This window comes from Podarcis pityusensis (genome assembly GCF_964106645.2).
Source record: "Podarcis pityusensis genome assembly, chromosome: 1".
Classification (NCBI taxonomy): domain Eukaryota; kingdom Metazoa; phylum Chordata; class Lepidosauria; order Squamata; family Lacertidae; genus Podarcis; species Podarcis pityusensis.
Window position 1 is genome coordinate 8,987,149 of NC_138028.1, and position 18,713 is coordinate 9,005,861.

At 45.1% G+C, this 18,713-nt stretch overlaps 1 protein-coding gene across 1 annotated transcript in view; it reads left to right on the forward strand.

Annotated features, from left to right (window-relative positions):
- MNAT1 (MNAT1 component of CDK activating kinase) overlaps positions 1–18,713 on the forward strand; it is a 137,757-nt gene that overhangs the window by 77,191 nt on the left and 41,853 nt on the right. The window contains exon 7 of the mRNA XM_080992273.1: positions 17,669–17,790. Coding sequence (XP_080848399.1) covers positions 17,669–17,790 — 122 coding nt within the window. The remainder of the gene's footprint in view (positions 1–17,668; positions 17,791–18,713) is intronic.

Consider the following 18,713-nt stretch of genomic DNA (forward strand, 5'->3'; position numbering starts at 1 on the left):
TGGAGGCTAGGGACACGGGTGTGTGAATCTCTGTAGAAAGCAGCCCACTACACAAGGGTAAAATTCACCTCTGTGGCTCTGTCCACTTTTGCCTTTAGCCCCGCCCACTGCTGGGATGTGGCCCCTGGGAGGTTGTCAAGAAAGGCATCCGGCCTTCAGGCTGAAAAGCCCCACCCCCCACCCCTGCATTAAGATGATTAGGTGTGAACCATTGGGTGCTTTTTAAAGAATTGTTCATACCCCCAGGAAGCTTTCCATTGAAAAAGTGGATGAACCAAAGTATTGGGGGACCCCCCTGGAAATTACTTAGGGGGCTCATTGCATATCCTAACCACTACCCTTGGGATATTTATACCCATGTTGATACAGGTTGTTGTTGTTTTTTAATGTTTAATTGGAGCAAATACGTCTCATTTTTAAAAAATCTGATTATATCGGGCTCTATTTGACCTCCAGATAAGTAAAAGTGGGTTTTTTAAAAAAAGGCGTAGGAGGGTTAAACTTGACTCGTACGTGGAAGACGCATGTTGTGCAATAACGCCCCTTCGCTCCCCTTTCATAATAAATCTTAAGGGAATATTCGTCTGAAGGGCAAGATGCCAGAAAGAACAGGTTCGACTTGTCTGCGAGGATTTACACCACAGTAGTACGCACAACTGTTTTTTCAGAGGTCGTTGGGAAGGTCATGGAGCTAGCTTGCGTTACTGAATGAGAGCAGCTTTACGGCAGCCGGGGGGGGGTATGTTTAAAACCTGATGTGAAAATGGAGATTGAAGCAGGTCAGGTTTACTTGTTGGGGAAAAAAAAGAAAAAGAAGTTACAACTTTGCAAAGTTATCCATAGTTTTGCTTTTCCCTTCTGATCCACGGAGTGGATCCCATTTACAACAACTGCACTTTTTAATTCCCCAAGCTGGTTTCGTGACCACGTATATTTGGCAACTGAAATGGCCCAAGGAGCTGGGAGGAAAGGCCGAAGCAAGCGTTTCCCCGAAATGGAGATTACGGTTTTTAAAGCACCTCACCGGCAAAACGGTTTACCTCTTTTGTTCTCGTCTGAGTCACCGGGGTGGGCGGCACCTTCCTGGCAAGCGATTATTCTGCATCTTTGCACTGGGTGCGATTAGATAATTCAGTTACACCTGGTGCAGAGATGCGGCAAAAATGCCCACCCCCATCTGAGCCTGATGCTCATGCAGAGTTGCAGTGGGCAGCCTCCTTTGGATGTGTACTTAGGTTTCATCACCCTCATCCTCAATTTCTTGCAGTATAATTGCAATTCTTGGAACACTTGGCTTGGGAATTTTGTTGTTGTTGTTTAGTCATTCAGTCGTGTCCGACTCTTCGTGACCCCCTGGACCAGAGCACGCCAGGCACTTCTGTCTTCCACTGCCTCCCGCAGTTTGAGTTACAGATAGGTAGCCGTGTTGGTCTGCCATAGTCAAAATAAAAAAATCCTTCCAGTAGCACCTTTAAGACCAACTAAGTTAGTTCTTGGTATGAGCTTTCGTGTGCAAGCACACTTCTTCAGATACACTGTTCTGTTTCAGTGTATCTGAAGAAGTGTGCTTGCACACGAAAGCTCATACCAAGAACTAACTTAGTTGGTCTTAAAGGTGCTACTGGAAGGATTTTCCCGCAGTTTGGTCAAACTCATGCTGGTAGCTTCGAGAACACTATCCAACCATCTCGTCCTCTGTCGTCCCCTTCTCCCTTGTGCCCTCCATCTTTCCCAACATCAGGGTCTTTTCCAAGGAGTCTTCTCTTCTCATGAGGTGGCCAAAGTATTGGAGTCTCAGCTTCAGCATCTGTCCTTCCAGTGAGCACTCAGGGCTGATTTCCTCAAGAATGGATAGGTTTGATCTTCTTGCAGTCCATGGGACTCTCAAGAGTCTCTTCCAGCACCAGAATTCAAAAGCATCAGTTCTTTGGCGATCAGCCTTCTTGATGGTCCAGCTCTCACTTCCATACATCACTACTGGGAAAATCAAAGCTTTAACTATACAGACCTTTGTTGGCAAGATGATGTCTCTGCTTTTTAAGAAGCTGTCTAGGTTTGTCATTGCTTTTCTCCCAAGAAGCAGGCGTCTTTTGGGGAGAAAAGCAATGACTGACCACTAAAGCATCTGGGGCTTTTAGTTTAAAAAGATACTGGCTTAAACAAGGGCCATTATAAGACAGGAACACATAAAGAGCCCTGTTGGATCAGGCCAAAGGCCCATCTAAACTAGCTTCGTGTTCTCACAGCAGCCAGCCAGGTCATTTGGGAGCCTGCAAGCAGGAACTGAGTGGAAGAGCTGTCTCTCCATTTGTGATTCCTAACTGGTGTTCAGGTGCCTATTGCCTCGGACAGTGAACACAGAGCCTAGTCATTGTGGCTAGTAGCCATTGATCACTTTATTTCCTCGAACTTGTCTCATCTTCTTTTAAAGCCATCCGAGCCATCTTATGGGAGCGGATTCCATAATTTAACTCCACGAGGGAGTATTTTATTTTCTCTGTTCTGAATCTTCCATTGTTCAGCTTCAGTGGATGGCTTCAAGTTCTGGTTTGATGACAGAGGGGAATAAATTTTTCTCTACCCAATTTCTCTATGCCATGCACAATCTTACTCACCTCTCTCATGCCTCCTCTTACTCTTTCTCAACCCTTTCTTTGTTTTGAGATGAAATGACCAGAACTAAACACTCTTCCCTATCCTGGTCTTCCCTGTCCTGGAATATGCCTTTCTCACTGCTGCCACTGGGTCAGCATCTTCATCAAGCTATTCACTGAGACCCGGCAGTCTTGTTCCTGGTCAGTCACTGCCAGTTCAGAGCCCATTAGTGTATATGTGAAATTAGGGCTTTTTGCCCCAATGTGCATCACTTTAAACTTATCAAAAGCTTTTTGGAAGTCTATATATGCAGTGTCTATATCTATATCTGCTTGTTGACATTCTTAAAGATGCTGCACTGGTTGTGCTTCAGCAAGATTTGCTCTTCAACATGCTTGGTTTCCTTAACAATGCTTTCCCACCACTGTTCCTGGAAGAGACATTAAGGTAAAGCAATCTGTAATTTCCAGAATCACCTTAGACTCCCAGTGGTGGTGTAGTGGTTAAGAGCGGTAGTCTCGTAATCTGGGGAACCGGGTTCGCGTCTCCGCTCCTCCACATGCAGCTGCTGGGTGACCTTGGGCCAGTCACACTTCTTTGAAGTCTCTCAGCCTCACTCACCTCACAGGGTGTTTGTTGTGGGGGAGGAAGGGAAAGGAGGATGTTAGCCGCTTTGAGACTCCTGAAGGGGAGTGAAAGGCGGGATATCAAATCCAAACTCTTCTTCTTCTTCTTCTTCTTCCTTCTGGGGGAAAAAAAGTTCAAGTGCAGGGATCTGCCCCTCCATCTTCTCCTGTGAGGTAAAGGTAAAGGGACCGCTGACCATTAGGTCCAGTCGTGGCCGACTCTGGGGTTGCGGCGCTCATCTGGCTTTATTGGCCGAGGGAGCCGGCATACAGCTTCTGGATCATGTGGCCAGCATGACTAAGCCGCTTCTGGTGAACCAGAGCAGCACATGGAAATGCCGTTTACCTTCCCACCAGAGCGGTACCTATTTATCTACTTGCACTTTGACATGCTTTTGAACTGCTAGGTTGGCAGGAGCAGGGATCGAGCAACGGGAGCTCACCCCGTTGTGGGGATTTGAACCGCTGACCTTCTGATTGGCAAGTCCTAGGCTCTGTGGTTTAACCCACAGCGCCACCCGCGTCCCTCTCCTGTGAAGACAGATGCAAATAATTCATTCAGCTTCTCTGTAGTCACCTTTTCCTCTGTTAGCACACCTTTGACTCCCTTATCATCCGAAGGTCCGGCGGTATCCCTTGCCGACCTTAGGGACGCTCCAAAGTGCGTCCCTTCCCTCGCCGTATATTACAAGGGCGTAGGGTCACCCAGTGAAGTTGATTTGGCGATAGGTTCACTACTTCTTCACACTTAGCTGACTTGATTACTTAATTTGAGCTAGATAGGCTGCGATCTCATCCAACACCACGATTCTTATCTTCTTGTAAAAATAGACCCTAGAGATTCATTTCTTTCCCCCGCCCTCCTCAGCAGTTTACTATATATTATCTTTGGCTGATATTACAGCGACGTTTCTGAAATGGAAAAAGGAAAGCAAAAGCTGGGCTCCAGGCTCCCCCCCCCCACCTCACGGACTGCTGTGCTTTCTATTCCTTAAAAAGAAGAGGGGATTGCTTCTAAGTGCACATGGCCAAGGGGGGGCGGGGCGAGTTTGGTGGGGAGATTACTTAGCAAACTCCGGAATGCGCTCCGGCAGATGCTTCTGAGTGGCATCAGCATGTGTGGCGGCAACTGGTGGAAAGAGGGTGCTCCTTCCGGGGCAGCTATTTCCAAAAAGGCTTAAGGCTTCAGAGGTGCGTTAAGTCTTCCAAGCGGATCCGTGCTAATTGCTTCAAAGCAGTGTGTTGGTTAGCGCAGGGAACTTCCTTTTTAAAGTTTTACGGAGTAAGCTCGGCGTTATGAGAAGATTAAAAAAATAATTGGACTTCCACATGCTGTATAAAAATAAGACCCACTAATGGAAAAGAAGAACTTGCTCCCAATGCAGCAAGGGAGAACTGTGTGTGTGTGGATTATACAGGTGCAAAGGCACATCCGGATACTCACTGAACTGCCTGTGTATTTTGTTTTATATACATACCCACCTGGAGCATGCATCTAGTTCAGGGTTTCCCAAAGTTGGGTCTCCAGCCATTTTCAGACTGCAATTCCCATCACCCCCAACCTGCTTGCTAGGGATGATGGGAGTTGTAGTCCAAAAACAGCTGGAGACCCAAGTTTGGGAAACTCTAATCTAGTTGATATACGCAGCTGAAGGTGGATCAGGGCCATTTTATATTATTCGCCACTATGCTTCAAACGCCTATAGAAATATATGTCTGCGGGGTGCAGAATCTCAATTAAAACCAAAACGATGGGAAATAAGGGATATGGTTTTGGGGGTTGGGGTTGGAAGAACCCCCAGAAGTGCACATAGAGGAGGAAAGTGGGGGTTGTTCTGGCAAAACTGAGTTGCTTGTGCAGACAGAACATTTATCACAATGTGGTGTTGAATCCCACCCATTCTCTCTCTGTGTATATATATTTACTGATGGCTAATGGCCCAGGGCGGGGAAGCAGCCTGAAAACAAATTGTCAGTGTGTAGCTGAACTTACTTGTATTTCTATAGCCTGCCCCACACCAAACGGTCCCAGGGCAAGTTGCAGAAGAAGAAAAAAGTGCAATTAGAAACATACAGTGAAAACCACAAAAACAGCCACTATCAGAATAATAGCCCAGCAGCACAGAACTGCAGCGCACAGCAACGGATAGTAATGCAGGGATGTATAAATAAAAAAACCTCTGTTTGTTGAAGAGTAACTCCATCAAACCCAGTGGAGTGAACTTCTGCACAGAGCTGCCTAGGATTGGGAATTCTAATCTGGATAGCTGGGAAGAAAAATGAAGCAGGGTGGTCTTAATTTGGGCTGATTTTTCCACAACGTTTTTTGTCTCATGGCTCTCCCAGTCATTAATTCTGACTCCTCCCATTGCCAGCGAGCAGCTCCAAGCAGATTCCTGCTCAAGGGAATGTTGCCCTCTGCAGAGAAAAGGGTACCCAGCACCGTTGAAGGACTTTTAGCATGATCCCCCCCCCCATTGCTTTTTAAACCCTTTACCGTTTTTATGTCTTCACCTTTTAAGATTGTTTGTTTTACGTCTGCTGTTCTGTTTTTTAAAATATAACTTTATTTTTACGGGACTTCAATGTTTTCGTTATTATATATGTTTTGGCTGCCTTGAGGGCCTGATCTGGGATGTAAGGCAGGCTGAAAAATCCTACACACAAAAAGTTGTAAACCTCCGTATTGATTTATCTTTGTTGCCCTTTGCCAGACTAAGCAGTAATGTTTACATGTGCTGTTTGGAAAATATTTAAATAGGTGGCTCCTAGCCTGATTTTGTGATTTGCTGCGGAAGAGAAAAAGCAGGCTGGGCTTGGGTGTGGAAGCCGCCACTCCAGTTCCCTGCATCGGATGTGAGTGCAAGCGTCCAGGGCAGTGTGCCTCTGGTTCAAAAGATAATGTGATGGCCACAGAGCCTTTTGCTAAACTTCTGGGTATTCCAAAAGGAGGGTTTGGTCAGGTTTGTCAAGCACTCCCTCCCCTGTCCCACATCTTGGCTTCCTGAAGTCTGCTCCTTCAGACACTTAATTTTTGTTTTAAATTAATTATATCTTTTCTTAAGTTGATTTATATAAAAAAGAGGTCTCAAAGCGAAATATCTTGCATATTATCTTGTTAATATGCAAAGAGGTGAATGAAAAGCCAGAAACCTAAGCAATGTACAAAACAACATTCCCAAACTGCTCATCCAGCAACCCCAGAAGAAGAATAAGTCCCACTAGAGGCTGAGTTAATATTTATTTTAAGAATATGGGACGCCACTTTACTGAGTCATACCAATGGTCCACCCAGCTCAGTATTCTCTATGCTGGCAGGAGCTCTCTGGGAATACAAACTGGGAATACAAACTGGGAATACAAACTGGGAATACAAACTGGGATTACAAACTGAGTCTCCCCCAGCCCCTCCTGGAGATACCAGGAATTGTGCCTTTTGCATTCAAAGCAGATGCTGTACCACTGAGCTATGGCCCTTCCCTTTTATAAGTGTAGTTAAAATGTGTTAATTCCTGAGGCAGAATCGATGGGAGCTAAATACGTTCATGGAGCAGGGACAGGCAGCCTTTGCAACAAACCCCAAGCGAACTTTTAGAAGTCCATGAATAACTCTCCTGTATTTCAGCTGCAAAATTTCATACGCAGAGATTTATCAATCGCTTGCTGCGAAGCGAAGTCCAGTGGTTGCGAAGATTTAATGCAACTGCTCGTAGTGCTGTATAAATTTAAGCTTACTCGTAAACCTTTGGAAATCCCATGCATAGATAGTAACCTAACTGCTTGCTAACTGATTGATCAGTTATTTATGTTATTTATAACTTGCCATTGGCGTGCAAGCCCGTTCGAGGCATTGTGTGTGTGTGTGTGTGTGTGTTTTGTTAAAAATAATCCAATTAAGCCACAAAACCCTTCAACTTGTAAAACTCAGAAGATCTTATCCCACCCCCGCCCCCTGAACTTTGCTTAAATTAAGTAAATCATGGCTTGGATCTAGAATTTTTACTCCCTGGGGAAGGAGCATACCTAAAGTGTGGAGTTTTGCTCAGGGGAGAGGGGAGGCAACTTTTGTCAATAGCTCCTTGCATCCTCTGAAAATCTGCTCTTCAGAAGTGGAGGACTCCCTCTGACTGTGTGTGCGCGCACACACAGAGGAGGGACTCGGAAAGGGGAAAACCACTTCCCCTTCTTCTGACAGTGGGAGGCTTTCTGTGGACAGAAGGACCCCTCCATTTGGAGATGGCTAAGTTTTGATTCCAATCCAGTAGTGATACTTTATCTTTTATACAGTTATTTAGTTTAGAGAAATGTGGGACACGGGAGGCGCTGTGGGTTAAACCACAGAGCCTACGGCTTGCCGATCAGAAGGTTAGCGGTTCGAATCCCCGCAACGGGGTGAGCTCCTGTTGCTCGGTCCCTGCTCCTGCCAACCCAGCAGTTCAAAAGCACGTCAAAGTGCAAGTAGATAAATAGGTACCGCTCCGGCGGGAAGGTAAACGGCGTTTCCGTGCGCTGCTCTGGTTTGCCAGAAGCGGCTTAGTCATGCTGGCCACATGACCCGGAAGCTGTACGCCGGCTCCCTCGGCCAATAAAGCGAGATGAGCGCTGCAACCCCAGAGTCGGTCACAACTGGACCTAATGGTCAGGGGTCTCTTTACCTTTACCTTTAGTTTAGAGAAATGGCAAGAAAGAGGGAACATGATAAGAGATGTATGTATGTACAACCAGCCCCAACACAACAGGGTTTCGCTCCCAACAGTGACTTGTTTGTTCAAAGTACCATACATGGGTGAATTTCTGAGTCAAAGAAAAATGGGTCCAGAAATGCAAAACAAACAAACAAAAACAAACCCCGTAGGATTGAAAGCAATTTATACCTAGGCTGCTATATCTTAAAAGTCTTATTTTCCAGGTGCTCTTGGAGGGAGATTACCTTTGGAAGTAGTCTGAGAAGGAGTGTGCAAAAGACTGTTTGCATTGTGTTAATTGATGAAGTATTTATTTACAGAGGTGCTTTACAAGCCTTGTCATGAAGGATTACTTGGCTTTTAATAATGCAAATAAGTGTTCTCTGCCTGTTGCCTTTCCATGCAAACAGAATTTTCCAAGGCCAGCAGAGAAAATATACATACCATGCACATGTGTCTACTACAAATGGGATACGAAAAGAAATCACATTGGCTAAATTAGTGCTAAGCTCTGCTGGTTTTAATGTCCGTCACGTGCTGCTCCTCTCAAGGTGGAAGCAGAGCAGTGTGGTACAGAGATGAATCAAGGCCAATCTGATGTGGAAGTCACCATAGAAGTCAAGGGGCACCAACTGTGACCCATCATGGCCTCTTGATGTTAAGAGGTCTCCTTGCTGGTGTGGCGAGAAGTGCATTGTGGAACATTGACCCAATCCCTGGCTGTCATCCCTCTAGCCCCAGGTTAAGAGGATGCTAAAGGTTTGAAACCTGCTGAGTGCTACTGGTCCAGAGAGTCTAACTGAGTGCTTCAGACTTTTGGTGAAAAACAAATGTTCTGTAGTTTAACTGGCACAGTTAATTAGGCTGCAGTACCAACTGCCTGCAGATTCAGGATACGGTTTTTTAAAGCAAGAGGCTTCATTTTATGAAGTGGGTGTTTCCCCCCCGTCTCTTCAGATGGAAAGGCGGATACTGATTGATGTTACTGGGTTTATTTCTCAGAAGAGGTACCTTGAAACACTGCAAGGCCATTTGCATCGACTGCCAAGAGCTTAGTGCAGATTTTCCTTTATGGAAATGCCACATAGGACATCGTCAGAGAAAAGAAAACCTCCTTCTATGTCTTGTCTTTTGACTAGCAAATGCCTGTCATTTTGATTCTAAATCATCCTTTTCTTTCTCATGACAGACAGTTTTAAAAAAACAAACCCACTAGGTTAAAAATGTATTACACAAAGCTTAAGGAAACAGCTATGAATTCAGATGAGGCTTTGAAGAAGCCCCAATTTATCCAGCTCTCAACCAAACCTTCGGATGCCACTACTGCCATCACCTGTCACTTGCTTGGCAGGCTTGCCTGCTGATGAAACTGGGTGCGTGATAATGGATAATATTGTCATTTATTTGTTTTATATTGGATAATATTGTCATTTATCTGTCCCCTAAGTAGTAGCAGTTGTCAGGACATTGTCCTGTTCGCCTCTGTATAGTTCCATCCGTATTTCAGATATTGTGGTAGATTGCAATATTGGTGATAATGTGAGGTTTAGCTGCTGGTAATATTGCAGTGTTTAGCTGGCGAGTTATTGCAATGTTGAAAACCAGATATCACCCAGCTCTTACACACATTGTGATTCATGATACATTGCCAGCTCAGATATTATGAAACCATTATCACGATGTGAACTTCAAACCGGTTTTGGACGATATATCGATATATCGCTCAGCCCTACTTCCCACAAAACACCCCAAAGCAATTTAACAGTAAATAGGGCATAAAAAATACGCATAAGAAAAACACATAACAAAAACAGTTTCAAATCCAACCAGAGACAGACTGGGATAAGAATCTCCACTTAAAAGCCTTGTTGGAAAAGGAAGGGCTTCACAAGGCGCCCGAGAGACAATAGCGACGGCCCTTGTCTGATATGTAATGGGAGGAATTGTGTGGTTTCCTCTCATCTTAGACCTTTGTGCCTGGCAGATGGGATTCAAAGGAGAATTCAATGGCTCCTTCTGGAACTCCTTCTGGAATTTTTGCTGAAAGCTAAATGAGTGGCTGGTTCCAAGAAACATCCACAAATTCCCTCTTCCCCCTCCTGCCCCTGTCCACATCTGGCACTGCAGTCCAGGAAGTTTCGATGTATTGATGTGAATGGGCGGAAAGATGCTCGATAGCTCCTTGCCGTGTAATCCCGAAACTTGCTCCGCAGCCAAGCAGACGGATATTGCCATATATTATTAAACAGACATTTGCTTTCTTCGGAGACGCTGCAGAAATGGCATCGTTTTGAAAGGAAGCCAGCGTGGCTCGGTTAAAACAGCAGCAACACAGATCTTCGTTCTTTAGAGAATTTTGGAAGGGTTTTTACTTTTCAAAAGTAACGTCCTGCCTCACACCAACAAGAACAAAAAATATCCCCAAATCAACCAAACAAAGTGGGGAAAGACTGGGGAGAAAATCAAAAACTTTAAGAGACATGTGGCTCTCCTGATTTTGTTGGACTAATTATAATTATAATTTATTATTTGTACTATGCCCATCTGAATGGGTTGTTCCAGCCACTCTTCCAGAATATGTAAAAATATAATTAAATGTTAAATCTTAAAAAGCTTCCCTGTACAGGGATGCCTTCAAATGCTTATTAAATGTTATATAATTACTCATCTCCTTAACATCCACTACCATTGGCCGTGTCAACTGATGGGAGTCAGAGTCCAACAAAGTCTGAGTAAAGACAGGGGAAACATTAAATTTAATTCCAATTTAAAGATGTATCTGTCAAATTTGCATGCTACAAAACTAAATGAGGACCAAAACACACGCACCCTTTGAAATTCCCACTCATCCAAATTTCATAATGCGGTACTCCCAACCAAACGATATTTACAAAAATGAATACATTGGGGGACATTGGCATAGAACGAATATATGGCTGAAAATAGCATGCACTATATTAGGAGAAATTGCTTTAAAAGTGTACATTAAAAAGGTTACTAGGAAAAATTAGTGCTATAGCGCTGAATAATTTTCATGAGGACTTTTTCCAAAATTTTAAATTGCACATTCCTGCAGAAATGTGGAGGAAAGGTTGGGAAAATGAGAAACAGAGGACCCAAACTGCTGAACTGTTCTCTTGTATTTCTAGCCCACAAAGTCTGAGCTTAGATGTGATCTTTAGCTGAGATTATTATTTATCCGTAGGAAGGATTCCTCTAATGCCATTGTGCAAACTGATTTAAGGGTGTGTGTGTAGAGGTACATGATCTTCAGTTTCTGAGCGTCCTGAAACTTAATTGCTATTGAATGAAGAACTGTTGCTAACTCTTTGGGTTGGCAATCCCTGACCACACAGCTTTTGGTTTTGTTTTTGCTGTGGGCTGCTGTTCTCAGCCAACATCCCTGGAGTTTGAGATATACCTCCTGTGAAAAGTCCCAACCCTCTGCATATTTCCTAGCAATATTTAGTACGTTGACACCTTTAAAACATTATCCAGATGGTATTTGATACCCCATAAATTGGCATATATAAAGTTTTATAATAAGTACAAAGCCTTTGGTAGCACCACATACGTTATTGTAACTAAGCCTAAGTACGTGCAACTGAAATAATGGCATATTCTTGCCGGATTAGCCTTGTCTCCATTTCCCACCCCTTCCTACAATGCCAGCCTTGTGTCAGCATCTAGACTGTAGTCTCTTTGGGGCAGGGACCTGACAGCTCATTCCTTCTAGCGCATCATGCACGTGAGTGGAAAAATATTAATTAAGAAAGAAATAATATTGATCCATGTAGAGATGAAGGATATAGCTTTCCAAATACTGACAGTGGTCGTAAAAGATCTACACTGGCTTTCAGTACATTTCTGAGCACAATTCAAAGTGTCGGTGTTGACCTTTAAAGCCCTAAATGGCCTCGGCCCAATATACCTGAAGGAGCATCTCCACCCCCATCGTTCAGCCTGGACACTGAGATCCAGCTCCAATGGCCTTCTGGCGGTTCTCTCACTGCAAGAAGCCAAGCTACAGGGAACCAGGCAGAGGGCCTTCTCAGTGGTGGCTCCTGCCCTGTGGAACACCCTCCCACCAGATGTCAAAGAGATAAACAATTATATGACTTTCCGAAGACATCTGAATGCAGCCTTGTGTTAGGAGGTTTTTAATGTTTGGTATTTTATTATGCTTTTATATTTATTGGAAGCCACCCAGAGTGGCTGGGGCAACCAGTCAGATGGGTGGGGTCCAAATAATAATAATAATAATAATAATAATAATCCATATTTCTAGCTCAGAGTTGTTTTCCAGATCATCTGTTCATCCTGTTACATGCAATGAGTTTTTACTCCCATTGTGTGAGACTAGCAGCTATAAAGGAGATGAACCACCTGCCTAGAGCATTTGGATTTAGATATTAATGCTGAATGATGGGGGGATATTTTTTCCATCCTGACGTCCGCATGCCCTTGCAGAGCCCATGTGCCACTGGTGTGTGGGGCCAGAGGCAAAAAGTGGGTGGGGCCAGGGGTGAGAATTTGACCTTTGTACAGAAGGCTGCATTCCAGCTACAGAAGTGCCAGAGGTCTACATCTGTCTGTCCAGGCAAACAAGGGGCAATCTCACGGTGCAAAGGGCACATTCCAGCAACGCCAAAACACTTGAAGCGGGCATGGGGCTGGACTGCTGTGGGGTGTGCCCTGGGGAGGAGTCAGAGCCCCCAGGAAATTCTGAGGTCCAGATACAGAGGCCTGAGGTCTTGCATCCCTGCGTTTCATTTGGGTGAAGAGACATAACTCTGTGGTAGAACATCTTCCTTGCTTGCAGAAACCCCCAAGTTCAGTTCCCACGGAGGGCTGAGTGAGTCTCTTTTCTCGAACCCTGGACAGCTGCTGCCAGTCAGTGTAGGCTACTTTGAGTTCGATGAACTAATGGACAGACAGCTTCTTACGTTCCTACTCTCACAGCTAGTCCGTTAGCAGATGCTATTAAAACTATTTTGTGACAAATGAATGCAGTATTTTAGCTGCATACATCTGTTATGTGGGGGCAGTGTTGATTTGTTTTGTTCTTGTTAATGTTAATAATAATAATAATAATAATAATAATATTTTTTTTATTTATACCCCGCCCTCCCTGGCCAGGGTCGAATTCAGGGCAGCTAACACCGAATATAAATTACAATAAAATGTAATAGAAAAAAAGAAAAAAGAAAAAAGCAATTAATTAAAATACGGCTTAAAATACAGCTTAAAATGTATTTTATTTTGCATTTTTACGCTGTGAACTTCACTGTGATCTTCAGATGAGTATACTAAATAGCTAGCTAGCTAGATAGATAGATGGATAGATAGAATTAAAACAAGAGGGAGGAGGGTTTTCATCTATAACTTATATTTCAAAATCCCTCAACTCCTGACCTTCATTAAAACAAACTATAAAATGTGCATCAGGAAGCTTGGTGATTTGAGGTTCCCTCCATACATGAAACTCCTGTGACTCTTTTCTGGGGAAAAATGTGTTTCATCTATTCTCCTCTGGTTTTTATGCTGTCATTGTGTTTTGGAGAGGTCCCATGTGTATGTTTGTTTGTGCGTCTGTTTGTCTGTCTGTGGGTAATTACCATTGCCAGGGTAACAATGGAAGGAAAAATACAGCAGGCGTCAGATCTGTGAAACTGTGAAGTAGCCGATGCTTTTTCCATCTGGCACTTGCTTGTACTTAAAAAGCAGAACAACAGCAACAAACTTGAATGAATTGTGAGGAGCAGGAGCTTGAGTTACGCTGCGAGGCCAGAATCCCTCTTTGCCTGGGAATTAAAAGGGCAGGGATGGCATTGCACATTTCAGCTTGACACTTGTTTGTTTTCACAGGCTGCAGAAGATTGGGAGGGTTAGAGGTTAAAATAATACTGAACGGGGTCTTCCTCATCTATCGGTTTTACTCTCCTCTTCCTGGGTGTTATTGGAAGCAGCCTGAGCAGAATGCGGGGTTTGGGGGAGGTTGGTGGACGTTCGGGAATAGGACTTGGGGTGGAAGGGATGGGATAGAATGGAAATTTGGGTTGGGGTTTTGCGTAGCAAGCTGATTCTTCCGCCTCCCCTAGGAAATGCGTTGAAAAGTGTGGCGTGTAAAGGTAAAGGGACCCCTGACCATTAGGCCCAGTCGTGACCGACTCTGGGGTTGCGACGCTCATCTCGCTTTAGTGGCCAAGGGAGCCAGCGTACAGCTTCCGGGTCATGTGGCCAGCATGACTAAGCCGGCATACAGCTTCCGGGTCATGTGGCCAGCATGACTAAGCTGCTTCTGGCGAACCAGAGCAGCGCACGGAAACACCGTTTACCTTCTCGCCGGAGCGGTACCTATTTATCTACTTGCACTTTGACGTGCTTTCGAACTGCTAGGTTGGCAGGAGCAGGGACCGAGCAACGGGAGCTCACCCCTTCGCGGAGATTCAAACCGCCGACCTTCTGATCGGCAAGTCCTAGGCTCTGTGGTTTAACCCACAGCACCACCCACACCCAAATGACTAATGGGAAGATGTGTAATACCCCGCAAGCAAACTGGGATGGATGCAGAATGAATGCCCACTGTCCTGTAACTTCTCTGTAAACAAGTCAGAAAGGAGTCTTGGTAAAAGACCTAATGGGCATGTAAACTTTGCAAATCAAGATGAATGCTGAAAATCTGAATCACCCGGGAGGTCCCTAAGTGTACATTTGTAAAGCGTAACTGTTGGCTGGTGTGTTTTCTGTTGCCCTGAATCCATCTCAGCTGCCTCTAAGCCCCCACGGTTGCTGCTCTAGAACTACCAGTGAGACTTGCAAAGCCTCTGGGAGGTAAACTGATTCAGGGCTGGTATACATGTGCTATCTAAGATTCATAGAACTGTAGAGTTGGAAGATACCCCAAGGGTCATGTAGTCTAACCCCATGAAAAGCAGGAATCCTTCGCACAGCCGTCTCAGGTTGGGCTCGAACCACCAACCCTTTGGTTAACAGCCAGACGCGCTGACCAGTTGCACCACCATTCCGCACCTCGTCCTCCCAAGTGTCAGGCCAGATCATATCCTTGCTGCCATTATCCTCCCGAGTTAAGTTTGAATCTTCGTTTACACGCCGTGTGGAAAATGTAAGTCCTATGCAAGCAGTCTCGTAATAAACCTTTGGATGGTTTCGCAGTTCCCGGAGTTGCAAAGAATGGACAGTGTACAGTAAATGAAGCAGACCATGATAAGACATGAAACACCCCCCTGCAAATCCCCAGCAACAACCCTTTATCCTTGTTGTCTATGTTCTTAGAATTTTTTCCATGTACCATTTGGAGTCTGTCAGTTTCCCCTGTGCAAACATTACAGCATCCAGAGGGAATGAGACTTGCTTTACCTGTGACCACAGATTCAAATGCTAGGCCTGATAGGGTAAAGCAAAGCAAAGGCAGATTTGAGGCCTGCAGAGACACCCTGTCGTCTTGATGGACAGGCCAAACCTTCCCGTGCTAAAGTTTAATTCCTACTTTCTCTTTTCTCCTTCCTTTATTCCTACCGTATTTTTCGCACCATAGGACGCACCGGACAATAGGACGCACTTTGTTTTAGAGGGGGGAGAACAAGAAAAAAAAATCTCCCCCTCTCTGCCCAGCGCCCCTTCAGCGAAGTGGCAGGAGAGGCTGTGCAGAGAGGGGGAGAACTTTCCCCCTCTTGTTTTCCCGCTCTAAAACAAGGTGCCGTTTAAGGTGCGTTCAGGCGGCTACCTTGGAAGCCTGGAGAGCGAGGGGGTCGGTGTGCACTGACCCCTCTCGCTCTCCAGGCTTCAGGTTCCTTTCGACCTGCTCTTTGGGGCTGGCGGGGGGAAGCCCACCACCAGCCCCAAAGAGCAGTTCAGGGAGCAGCGGAAAGGCGCAGCGGAGAGGCTCCTGCCATAGCCGTGCGTCACCTCTCCAGCCGGGAGAGGGTCATGGGGGGCTGCTTTAGCCCCGCGCGCTCTCTCCCGGCTGGAGAGGTGACGGGCGGCTATGGCAAGAGCCTCAATAGCCGCGCGTCACCTCTCCAGCCGGGAGAGGGTTGCGGGGTGCTTCTTTAGCCCCGCGCGCGCTCTCCCGGCTGGAGAGGTGACGCGCGGCTATAGAAGCTCCTGCCATAGCCGCGCGTCACCTCTCCAGCCGGGAGAGGGTCGTGGGGCTATGGCGTCTTCGCTCCATAGGACGCACACACATTTTCCCTTCATTTTTGAAGGGAAAAAAGTGCGTCCTATAGAGCGAAAAATACGGTATTTCTCCTTTCTCCTGCCTCTGTCCTAGCTTCCTGTCAACTCACAGAGTCAGGGATGCAACGTTGAAACTGTGCTTTCATGAAGACCCACTAACCTTCAAGTTCAGGGAAAGCTAGTGTACTTAGAATATACTAGCATTTAGCATTGTTGATTACTGGTGGGTTCCCTCTCTTCCCTGCCCAGCCAGCCAGCTTTAACGGAGGGGACACGTGCCACTGTCTGAATGGGCAATCCCTGTTGTAAATTCTAGAGTTCTTTCAGTGCGCAGGAGGAATCAGAGCAATATAATCTGCTCTTCTGCCAAAGGAGCGAGAAATTCGAATGTCAGTGAACTCGTATGCAGTAGTACCATTCCATCACCAGCCTTCACCTTCCTCTGGTCCCTGTCAGCTCCATAGCCTCTGATGTTACAGATCCAATGTCTCTCAAAGTATGAGGTTGGTCTCCTTAAGGAGATGTGGGAACCACTAAAGGCCAGGAGGTAGCATTTCAACTGCATCTTAAAAGCTGACCCAGTACAATAAGCCATTGTGATATATTGGACAAGATTGCGTGGCTGGCAAATACCAAGTTAGGTGTGAATTCTCTGGACATGATGCTAAAAACATAGGTTAGCGTTTCAGGAATGAGCTGCAGTGAATCCTGGGCTTGCATACTCTCCTCTCCCTCCTGTTCTAGCATAGCTGTGATGCAAAGTTTGGAAGCTATTCCTAGTGTCCTAAATTTCCTGCAGCTTGCCGTGTTATTTGAACCAAGACAACCTGTGGTTAATCTTGACTACAGTTAGTTTAAACAAGCCAACTTCAAACCATAGTTTATGAAGCAGGCTTGTTTCAACTAACCATGGTTAAGATTAACCTTAGTTTATGGTGCAGATGATATGGGAATTTTAAATGAGTCCTTATTGTTTCTCAAAGGCAGTTAGCTTGCAAATGTGCCATCTGAAGTTAACCTATTATGTCTCTGTGTTCCTCCTTTTCAGTTATGAAACAAATGGGAATTTGCTGAATGAATTAATTGTTACTCCATTGTAAAAGCCCATCCTGAAAACCATAATGCATGGTAGCTTAAAAAGCCCTGCAGAGATTAATTAAAAATAGCTTCCCCTTCTTAATTAGGGCTCTCAGGAAATAATTGATTACAAATTGCAACAGGCTTGCTGCACAATGTTTGCTTGATATGGCTAATGATAAGTTTTTACCTAATTAGTTCACCATTGACATTGGGAAGCAGCTGCACTCAGTTACTGTAAATCTGACATTAGTAAATCTTATTTTCCGCCCCTCCCCTTCCAGAAGAATTATCCTTACCAAACCATTATTCCCATACTGTTGAAGTCCTAGGGAAGAATGCCAAGTTAGAAGCAGGAAATGGATCATATAATAGCTAGCATGTGCTGGATGTGATGTTTTCAGTCCAGCGTTGTTCTAAGGGTCAACACTACCTAAAGCCCTAAAATGTAACAGTCTTCTACATCCTGGTATAACTTCTCAACAGGGTCAGCATATTTCGTTGGGACCTGTTCCAAAGATCGAGGAAGTGCTCTATGAATATCAGCCATTGCATGTGGAGACCTACGGGCCGCCAGTTCCAGATATTGAAGTGTTGGGGAAATTTGGGTAAGTTTTTCCTTATTTATTTATTTTAACCAACGTCGCTGTCAGTGAAATGGTATTCAGGCAGGAAACTTGCCACCTTATCCCCCAAATAAAGGGAGGTGGGGGGGGGGGAGTGAAAGCAAAACAGACCTTAATGAAATACTAGACTTCCTGCCCAAATCAATGTTTTGTTTGGGTGACCGAATATAAATTTTTTTTTTGGTTTTGTTTCTCTCTTGCTCTCTTTCTGCTTTTCTGGTCTTTTATAGATCAGCTGAGAATTCGGCTGGATCGCATTCATGTTTTCAAGGTTGCCGTTGGCAGCTAAGGAGAAGTAGCTGTTCATTTTCAGTTGCACAGCATTAAAGAGCAAAACCCCTCCAAAAACGGGGGGGGGGGGGCGCCTTGATTTGTCCAGCCGTAGGAGGCCAGGAAAAATATCAGGGCTGGCCCTTTGCCATGAGAAGGGTTTGATCTGGCGCTCTGGTCCAAAGCTCAGTGGTGTGTTCCATCCATCAGAAGAGCATCCATTGTCCAAGCTCCATTTGAGCCTGGACTGGGAGTACTGGCTCGCCTCCCTGTGCAATTTGTGAGATAGTTCCAAATGCATGAAAGGTCTTTCCCATGGCTTCAAAAATGAAAGGCCCTTTTGCAGATTTTTGTCCCTTTCTCCTAATACCAGCACCCAGCACACCAGCTCTATTTCTCCTTTACATCTGCAGGTGAGGCAGTGGAAGTGCTGGAATAATAATAATAATAATAATTGTTATTACTATTGTTTCCCCAGCCACTCTGGGCGTCTTCCAACAAAATACTAAAATACAGTGGTCTGTTAAACATTAAAAGCTTCCCTAAACAGGGCTGCCTTCAGATGTCTTCTAAAAGTCTGGTAGTTGTTGTTCTCTTTGACATCTGGTGGGAGGGTGTTCCACGGGGCAGGTGCC